This window comes from Oculina patagonica, chromosome 1, assembly GCF_052425735.1.
Source record: "Oculina patagonica isolate OP01 chromosome 1, crgOcupat, whole genome shotgun sequence".
NCBI lineage: Eukaryota > Metazoa > Cnidaria > Anthozoa > Scleractinia > Oculinidae > Oculina > Oculina patagonica.
Genome location: NC_135758.1, coordinates 32,748,615 through 32,759,084, shown reverse-complemented (window position 1 = coordinate 32,759,084; position 10,470 = coordinate 32,748,615). Strand labels below are relative to the sequence as shown.

Sequence of the window (10,470 nt, the reverse complement as noted above, 5' to 3'; positions counted from 1 at the left end):
TTCAGGATCACTACAGTGTGACTACTCCAACCAAAGCCACCTGACATTATTTTGTACAAATCGATAAATGAAAACCTCGGATTTCAAAAAAATAGATCTGCAACAAATTATCAATCTAAGCAAGCTGCACACTGCAGAAGCAATAAATTTACGACTTTTTTTTTAATTTTTTTAACGCTCAGACACTATTGGTCAATTTGCAAAGAATTTGCTTGGGTGACCTTGGTTGGGGTAGTTGCACTGCAACAGTCCTGTTGAGTGATGATAAAATAATACCCTTGTCTTCATAATCAGCTTCAGTGTTCACAGTAGTCCTTCATTTTTAAGAACCTATTTGGAGTCAGTCTTATTGAGCTTCTTTGAGTACTGCTTTAGTATGTAAAAGTTCTCATGCTACTTTAATCAATCACCACATAACTCAATTGGGGCCTTTTTTGGTCTTTATTTAATATTTTTTTAGTTTTTTTGGTAGTTTTCTTTAGTAGTTTAGCATTGTGTACAAGCGCAAACTACACCCATCACGTACTGCAATTCTGATGGGGCAAATAATTAACAATAATTATTGTTACTGTTTTTGTGTGACCTTTTTTATCATTTTTCCTTTACTTTTCTTGTAAATTTTTCTGACTTTTTTTTTTTCAATTTTGTTGTTGTTGCAGTGTGTCAACTTAGTCTAAAATGCTGTCTATTGGGGTAGACAATTCTTTTATTAATAATTATAAAAGGGTATTTTGCATTCTGTAATTCTGGCAGAATTTTACAATACTGTAGTAAACCTAACTGTCAATAACGCAAGAAAGACTTCCAAGTAACTATCAGACATGAAACGACATTCATTGCTAAAGGTAACAAGTAACAAGGCCAACCCAAAACTTTCTAGAAGATTTAAGAGTGAAACCCAATGAAATGAAAACAATATTGAATCAACATTATTATTTTCAAGCATTGTCTAAATGTAATGGGAAACACAAGATTGATCCTAATTAACAAAAATTAAACACTTTGACATTCATATACATAGGAAATCCTGGAAATGTTTTCCTGCTAAACATAATTTTGAACTACAACAACAAAATTACCAAAAAAAATAAAATGAAGATAATCCAGTTATCATTAATTCCCACAACAATGTTCAATCCCACGCATTTTTCTTAAAACTTCTTATTATAGTAACTGGGGCCAAGAATGATCTTGTAATTTCCAACAACAATATATGTCACGAATCAATTCCTCTAACACTAACACCCTTGTGTTGTTAATCAGAATTAAATCTGATCTCTTAACAGACAGTTACAGTGAAAAATTGTTTTCTTAACTTCATCGCAGAAGCTTTTTTACAATTAGCAGAACTCAGTATTTTGTTTAGGTCTTTGAAAACTTTCTGGTTAGGATCATTGCAACCAGCAACATAATAATTATAAAAGCTATAAATAAGATAAAAATTGTTCATTCATTCCAACTTTAAAGTTCATTTTGTTCTTTTTAAATGCCATCTCATGGGACGTCTTGAATTTGCCATCCTTTAGGTGTAGAAGGATTATTTTGACTACCAAAGGCATAGCATATGTACGCTTGCTTTTCTGTATCCCTTAACCAGTTAAGGATGTAGCAATGACAATTATTCACAGTTGTCTGTAGCAGTGGCTCAATGTGGGCAAATTTACTTGCTTTAAACACAACTTCAACTCATGGTTCCTTCAAACTCTGCCATAATGTCACTTTGTTGGTTCATGTCAATTGTTCCAGCCAGCTGTGAATAAAACACAACAGAAGTTAAGAGGTTACACAAGACTGGTACTATTAAATTAATATGGTTTTCAGTGATACGTGAACTCTGAAATTTTAAATCCAAGTAATGATTGCGTTTTTCGCTGTCATTAATCATAATTATGGTGACAGCCAACGAACCATGAAAAACAGAAACAAACAAAATGGATTGCTGCAATCACAACTGACAGAAGTGACCTTTTGATCAGGTTGAAGTGAACTTTTGTTTCCTGAGAGGTCCACTAGGATGATTGACAGCAACAAAAAGCGTAAACCATTGGTCGAGGATTGAATTTCAGAGTTCGTATATCACTGAAACCGCAATAAATGAGGATTGTTTCCACTTCAACAATAGAGTACATGCACGTAAAACAAATACAATAAAATCCTGATTCCTTGACCTCCGATGGAAACAAAAATTGCTTCGAGAAATCAGGGCTTACAGAGAAATACTATTCAAGGGAAACAAAAATTAGCTTGAGAAATCAGGAGTTTCAAGAAAGCAAGGGTTTGAAAAATAGGGACTCCACTGTATGAAAGAGAACATAAAAATAGGTAATAATATATTTAACCAGTTTAAAATCAGTAAGTGATTACTTCAGGGACACTAATATTTGCATTTAGTTTCCAGCTTCAAGAGTCCTCATGGGCCCGATGAGGATAAGTAAGTATTTGCATTTAGTTCGGCAACCAAGATAGGTCAGACTCATTTGTACCAGTCTGAGTTTGGAACAGTCTTGTGTAATCACTTGGGATGGCAACTGATACCACAGTTTGACAGGAGGAGGCAGTGTGGCTGAGTGGTTAGGGTGCCAGAATTGAAATCTGGAGGTCCCGGGCTCGAGGCCTGTTCTGACCACTCACTTGTGGTGTTTCATTGTAGACCCAAGAACAACTCCTCAGCCACAACTGGTTGGTTCGCCTCCTGCCAGTTGGGATTTTTTCACCTAGTTTGTTTAATTTGTAATATTCTCGGCCCCATAGGCACTTGTGCTTAATGAGTTACAGGGGTAAACAATTGTCATTTAGGGGGGGGGGGGGAGGCTAGGTGAGTGTTGAGAAAATAATTCAATGTTATTTTTGTTGTTTCACTTACAGCTTCTCTCCTTCGCCTTTCAGCTTCCCTCATGCGTTCTATTTTCATTTTCTGCATTTGTTTGGCATTCTCCTGTTCTTTATTTTGCCTGGCTTGTTCCAAAGCCTCCTCTTCTTCTTTTTCCCTGAAATGATACCAACATTTGTTACATTATGGACAGAACAAATAAAAACATAACCAGAGAAAGTTCAGACACCCAGTTACAACTTCACCAGTGAATGGGCCAACCTGCAGGGCAAACATACCGTTTTCTTTCCTCAGCTTGCCGCACTTTTTCAAGGTCTGCTCGTTCCCTCTGTTGGCGTTTCTGCTCCTCTTCAGCCTTTAGGTTTTTTTCCTGTTGGGTGTAGATAGTAATTATCATTAGCTTAAAACTTTATCAAGCAACTGCAAGTCGGGTTAGTACAATACCAGGTTAAAAAAAGATTGAAATGAAAAAAAAAATAGTATTAGAAATGGTAAATCAATATCCTTTGTAAAATACAGTCGAACCTTCCACAGGTGAACACCTTTGGGTCCAGAAAATGTGTCAACTTAAGAGGTGTCCACTTGTGAGAAGTTTAAATTGTAGTGTTTGTTTGTGTATGGGCAATAACAGAAACTTACAGGTGGTATTCAGGGATGGCGGAACATTTTCCCAGGTTGGGGGGAGGGGGGCTGGCTGTGCGTGAGGGGGGGTCTTAAGAGACTCTTCTCTTATTTAGTCTTTATTTTTCGGAAAAAGTGGGGGGGAGGGGGCTAAAGCCTCCCCAGCCCCCCCCTCCCCCCTGGCTCCACTGTCCCTGGTATTGGCCTATGGAGGTTCGACTGTTGCTTTCCAACACACAGTGAGGGGATTATGAATCTCTCCCAGACACCATAAATACAACTGTGACCATGCTGTATTGTACTGCTTGTGACAATACATAATGTACGAGACCTCCACTTAACATGGGAAGTTCTTTGGCTTCCTTTTTGTGTGCTTTTGTTTAAGTCTAAGATTCACATCCGTCTTGATTTGTAATAGCTTACCCGTTCCTCCTTGTCCCTTGCTTGCTGTCGAAACTTTTCAAAGCTGCTCGCAGATGACACAGGTCGGGACAAGGATGAACCTGTGCTACTCAAACTGGACCATGAGGGTACTTGGCGAATTGGCTTGGGGCCCAAATCCTGGGAGAAAAAAGAAAGAAACAATGAATTAAAACCACAAGCGCAGTCAAATCATACTTCAGTCTTTGAGTTCTGTCTAGTAATTTGAAGAAATGGGCTTTACTTGGAATCTCCTCTAGACTAAATCAGACACATGTTGATAAAGGAAGGCTACAGAATAGTACAGGAATCATGCATTCAGGATAATATAAACTATAATTTTGTTATCATAAAACTAAACCTACCTTCTTTGAAGCTTGATTTTCATTCTTTTGCCCTGCAAGAAAAAAAAAAAGAAAATCATGAAAACCTTACAATGCACATCACAATCTTTAATGTTTTCAGAGTAAAATTTCCTTTGAAAGAAAAATATGTTATCTAAATAAGTTTGTACAGGTAGATAGTTAACATTTATGTAAAGATAATTAGACCAGATAATAAAGTTATTATTATTAATATTATTATTATTTTTATTATTATTTATTATCATTATTTGGAATCTTACCAATAGATGCAAGTGAACCTGGTAATTCTCCTACAGTAAACGTCAAACCACTAGTTCCTGTGAAGAAAGTGTAAACTTTTCATGAGAAAGATCTAATATAGCCAACAGTAAACAACTTTCAAATAACATAATGTGTTTTATATAGGAGGTAAATGGGCAAATTATGATGGATGTCGAGACCAACGAACAGCCTGAATTTAAGCAGCCACCACAGGTCATTTTTCAGTGCCAGTTAAAGATGGTGTCTGGATTAGAGTTCCAACTCTTGAGTGGCAATCAAGGCAGTAGAGGTGCCATTAGGCAGCCAGTTGGTTCAGACCCTCTATTTTCCCTAAAGTTTGCTGAGAAAATGCAAGCAAAATATAAACAGGGGGTTTTAAACGAGTGCAAACGGAAGGGAGTTGACTGGGTTATTTATTTTTTTGCCTGCTCTTGACCACTAGCTGTGGACAAAGGAAACTCGCTGGGATGCCACTTTTAGTCGACTCAAGGATGCTGCTAAAATCCAGACATGCAAGGTGCATCCAAGATCACACAATTTTCTGTGTGCCTAGATTTCCTTGTATGCTTTCTCCATTTCAGACAATTTGTAGATTTGAAAGGATGTCTCGGAGCTTGTAGAAATCAGTATCAAAATGTAAAATGAAAGTGGGACGGCACCTGATCGTGAAGTAGTTGAAGAATTTTTTTCTGTAGCAGCAGCAGTAGTAGTCGGTGGTTTATCCTTCAGCAGGGCAGTAGTTGACGTGGTACTGACAGGTGTCACTGGAGTAGTAGGCTTTGTTGTAGCCGTAGCCCTTGCAAATGATGAGACTGCCTGCTTGGGTGCTGTGGTAGTGCTGGTGGGTGTAGGCTTGTGTGCTGTAGATACTGCAGGTTTAGCTGTAGACTTAGACGGTGCTGAAGGGACACTTGAAGGAGCCGCCCTAGCAGGTTTAGGCGGGGCAACAGTTGCGGCTGGGGGTAAACTTGTTACTGGTGTAGGTAGAGATGTGGTGGACACAGCACTGGTGGTAACTGGTTTTTCCTGCGGCTTTGGTGCCGGAGTAGGCTTGGGGGGTGGTGCAACTAAAGCAGTAAGAAATAGGCTTCAGACTCCCACGCAAACAGCTCCAAAAGAGTGTTCAACATCTCATTTCTCCTTAAGTATTACAGTAGAATCCCGATTTCTTGAACCTCCAGGGGAAACGAAAATTGGGTCGAGAAATCAAGGAGTTTGAGAAAATTGGGATAGAATTGCTGTGTTCGACTAGGGAAAGGGAAACAACTTTTGCTTTCATTTATCAGGAGAACCGAGAAACTGCGATTCTTTTATCAAGCAGACAAATGAGAAAGAAAGAAGTCAATTGTTCGATTGTCTTGATTTACCACCAAATTCTCACAACATTAAAAAATGTATGACAACCAGTGATGAGAATTAATATTTCTAACATGGAACTTAAAAGAATTGAAAGGTGCTAGATCAAGAAACACATTTGATTTTTGATTGGCATTCAAAGATAAACTTTTGTGCAATTTCATTCAGTTGCAGGTAATAATCCTCTGAATTTAATAAGGTAAATAAATAAGCTTGACATGCATGCAAGCTGAATTCCAGCAGTTAGTTTCCATCCTGTGCTTTGACAAACATACTAGTATGAGACAGAAAGGGGGAAAAACATTGAATAAATGTGTGCACTTAGTCTTGTTTTTTTCAAAGTACTTATACAAAAAGAAAAGGAGATCCCTTGTGACACCTCTGTTAAATGTTATGATTGGCAGTTAATTTCAAAACATCGATTGCAACAGCACTGATCAGATTATTGATAATTGAAGCCAGCACTCTAATAATTGATGCCTTGAAATTATTCTGTTGTTTCCAATACAAAAGAGAATTTCATGGCTGTTGCCGCCATGGAAACAAAATTTATAAACAATTCCAGGAAAGTGATTGATGGGCTAATGTTAAAATCCAACAAGATGGGCATCACTTAGCCTAATCTCTCTCTATCATCATTTAGTTTGGCAAGCAAACTGTGCAAACTTGCTGTCAATTTATGTAACACTTAACCGATTTCTTTGCTCGAGAATCACATCACCAATTTCAGTGATGCAGGTTTATTGGTTCATGAAAATGTAATACTGAATAATTATTTAAGAATGGTTGCAGTCATCATATACCAAGTTAATGCAAAACAGTCAGTTCAGGTGTCTGTACTGGTTTACTTTCCCATGTTTCAACGATCACAATTCTGTAAACATCCCAAAAACGGAAATGGAAACCAGCTGGAGCAATGTTCCTCGTTTTGTTTACTTTATTTCTTACAGGAAATTTGAATACGAGACAAGCTATTTGACAAGGTAAGAAAATTCTTGTTCCACAAGAGACAGCATTGTGGTTCAGCTTGTTTTAAATCTGAATCTTTGTGATTGAAAAACAAACTGGGTGTTTATCAAATTGATTCATTAAACTTTTTTTGACCTTCTTACAATCAAGGGTGTAAAAACCAAATGAGGCAGATCAGTTAAGGCAGAAGGGAGGTGTAGAAAGGTTGAGGGGGTGGGTAACCATGCCTTGTCAAAACAACTGACACATAGCAGTTAAATTGTAACTATTTAGCCAGGTTGAAGGGGGAACAGATTTGGATCAAGATACCAGAAGGCTTTCTGTTTTTCATGCCTCTGTTTTCCAAGAGTAAACTCTTCTTTGACTGAGTTGAAACACAAATAATTTCTTTCAAAAGCTGAGTCTTTCATCTAATGATGACATAATCAAGACTGAACATAGTCCACTTTTGCGATGTTTCAGGAGTAACCATCTGAAAGGGGTTATTGTTACATCACTTTTTTCTTTATTATTGTGTTTGGGACCTGAATTTCAAGGGTCAATCATTGAACAAGGCTTTTTCAAAAATAAAGGAGTAAGGGTTGAACAACTTTAGTGGGTACTGATTGCCATGCAACTCTTTATGTCTGTTGTGAGAAGTGGTAGTCAAGACATTGTTTTTTATTTTTTTTTTTCGGCTTGATAGCGTAACCATATTGTAAGGAGTTTAAATGAGATGTTGAACACTCACTATTTTAAGGGTTAAAGTGACTTGTGAAGACTCAACATTGTTCAAAGATTCTCCCAACAAGGTTGTTGCCCATGGCAACCATCATTTACCAGAATGGAGTTTATGGTGAGCAGAATTTTTTCTCATCATTTTATGCAACTATGCATTCATGGGGCTCAACATACTGAAATAGCTGACTATTGCAAGAATCAGGTCATGCAAACCACACAAGAAAACGTTCATTTTTTGCGATGTTCACTACAGAATTTGAAAAGACTTGACTAAGATTGATTGAAATTGCAGTCCTTTGTCACTATACTATAATCTTAAAACACCACAAGGAAGCATTCCAAATCAACCATTTCTTCTGAAAAAAAAAATCGAGGGGAAAAAATGGATCAAACAATAACAAAATGAAATACCACACAACAGAATAAAACCGACACACTATGTTTCTTGTAGCAAATAATTTGGCAGGAAGGTTTTGGGTTTCAAAAGAAATGGTGGATTTGAAAAAACCAAAAAAATTGTAAAAGAGGGGAAGTAGACATACCAGGCTGGGTCACATGACTTGCTACTGGTTTGGATGGCGTTGGTGTCGCCTTGGATGTGTGACCAGCAGACTTGTTCTGGCAATGTCAGGAGGAACAGAATGAGATCTGACTGGTTAGTATCAAACAGCCAAGTCAGCAGTGTAAGATTGTGAAGGAAGTGTGTAGGAAAAAAAGAAAAGGATTTTTTTTGTTTGTATATTGCGATTGTTTGAATTAAAATCAGTCTTTTCACCTAAGGAACTTCCCCTTGGTTAATCACTCCTAACGGAAAATATAATTTTGTCCAGAAAATATCCATGCATCTTCTACCAAATGAACACTGCTTTCACAAATGTGCAACTACATTTATAGAGAAGAGCAGAAAAAAATTTCATCTTCTACCAAAAGAACACTGCTTTGACAAACATGCAACTACGTTTATAAAGAGCAGTACAATGAAATTCAAGAAGGACAAAATAAATTGCTTCTATGGGTACTTAAAAGTGTGCATATGTGGCTTAATGCAAAGATTGCAAAGTGTTGGTGGATTAGACGGGGGAAAGGTCAATGGCAAAGGAGTGAATGAAATCATAAGTACCTTTGCAGTACTGTGAGAAGTCTTGTGGCTCACACCACCAGACTCTGTCAAACAAGAAACCAAATTAGATCCATCTTAGCTGGGGTCATAACCTAAACTCGCCAAGGAACATTTAAACTGTACAAACGACAAACAATCCAACATGGTAAAATACAAATTTATTTTGCTACATTACTATATTGGCAGAACGTGGAAAACGAGTTACAAATGCACTGCCTGGCAGTCATTCAAATGTATCATGAATTCAACGAAAGCATGAATTCAATCAGCTCTGAGTTCAGACATTTATGGGGATCGGAAAAACTCCTGATATTTTATAGTGAACTTGTGTTAGCAACTATTTTTACAGATGTTAAGTTATATGGTCAAATTTAACTTGGTTAATGGTGAACCTAACTACTAAAAAAAACACTTAAATAGTTAATGAACGACTTATTCAGCAGCTCACGACAGCATTGCAAGTACCCAAAGATTTTAATGTACATTATTTACACTAAAAAATCATGTGAACAAAGATTATTTTGACTTGAAATCCCTGTAGTCATGATTGAAAACAACTATAATTTTTCTAACTTATTATTGAGCGACTCCTTTTAGCAAAATTTTTGTAGCTGTTGCCGCAAGTCTTTCTACTCTTCACTACCTGATTCTGAGTCAGAGCTGCTTGCTGAACTAGATGAGCCAGAGCTTGAACTCGAATCAGAACTACTGCTTGTGCCACTTCCACTGCTACTGCTGCTTTCACTTAGTCTTGACGGCCGAGGCTCACTGCCTACAACATCTACCACAGAGTGATCAGAACGTGAATCTGAAATGCAACCAAAAGAAAATTTTAGAGCTAACTTTAATGAAACCAATGTTAATAAAAAGTCCCAAGGGGAGTATCTAAGTATCATCATTATAATCATCATCATCATCATCATCAAAGTTAGCTCTATCCTGTGTTTTTATATTTTGTTTTTTTTTAAATATTTTTTCTAACCATAACATTACTTGGTTTTAAAATAAAAGAAAAATAAAAGCCAGACAGTGGCACCAATGTTTCTTATAGTGAGAAAGGTGATCACCTTTTTGAAAGGATGTTAGAGTGGTTTCCACTCTAGTGTCAAAATTTATTTGCTTTTGCTTTGATTTTGCATTACTACACCTAAAGGTTAGTTGAAAACACTCATGCCACTTTCTTAGCCAATCAGCAGCAAAAACCAAAACCAATGGCGACTCACTTGCACACATTTTTCAGCACTTTGTGCCAGCTACAGGTATATGACTCAAGTTTTAATTGGTCCACTGGATTGTCTGTGTCCTTTTAGTTTGGCCAGGGTGATAACTTTGGTTTTGGTTTTAAGACACTCAAATGAAAACACTGCTCTAACATGAACTCACTGATTAGGGAGTGGGAACACTTGCTGGGTTAAGGGGGTTATACTTAAAAAACATTACCTCCTAGCAAGCACAATCAGGTTTAGGGAGTGCTAATTTATTTATTTTTTAATTGCAACACACAATAAAGACGTCACTTACAAAACAGTACGTCCACTACAGTAAAAACCCGCGTGTAGCCTACTTTTTTAGGGGGGTTCGTTAGGGGTACTAAGGCGTTCTACTGACATTGAGAGTCCCTTCATAGTACCATTTCAAGTCCACACATTACCTGTTGTCCCACCAGCGGGGTCAATTCTCGGGTTCTTCCTAGGTCTCACGCGGGTACTGTACTTCTTATTGTACAATACTTATACTACCGGTAGTTACAATACAATGCAATACTTACGCTACTTACAATACACCACATATACTATTTACAACAGTGC

General features: G+C 37.3%; 1 protein-coding gene across 3 annotated transcripts in view; it reads right to left on the bottom strand.

Moving 5' to 3' along the window:
- Nucleotides 1-422: 422 nt before the first annotated feature.
- LOC144664943 (bromodomain-containing protein 3-like) overlaps nucleotides 423-10,470 on the bottom strand; it is a 21,690-nt gene continuing 11,642 nt past the window's right edge. For all 3 annotated transcript variants that reach the window (XM_078526140.1, XM_078526147.1, XM_078526152.1), the window contains 10 exons: nucleotides 9,306-9,470; nucleotides 8,663-8,706; nucleotides 8,085-8,160; nucleotides 5,157-5,564; nucleotides 4,497-4,553; nucleotides 4,237-4,268; nucleotides 3,875-4,012; nucleotides 3,109-3,200; nucleotides 2,864-2,987; nucleotides 423-1,750 (listed from right to left, as the gene is read on the bottom strand). In XM_078526140.1, coding sequence (XP_078382266.1) covers nucleotides 1,682-1,750; nucleotides 2,864-2,987; nucleotides 3,109-3,200; nucleotides 3,875-4,012; nucleotides 4,237-4,268; nucleotides 4,497-4,553; nucleotides 5,157-5,564; nucleotides 8,085-8,160; nucleotides 8,663-8,706; nucleotides 9,306-9,470 — 1,205 coding nt within the window. In that variant the 3' untranslated portion in view covers nucleotides 423-1,681. The remainder of the gene's footprint in view (nucleotides 1,751-2,863; nucleotides 2,988-3,108; nucleotides 3,201-3,874; nucleotides 4,013-4,236; nucleotides 4,269-4,496; nucleotides 4,554-5,156; nucleotides 5,565-8,084; nucleotides 8,161-8,662; nucleotides 8,707-9,305; nucleotides 9,471-10,470) is intronic.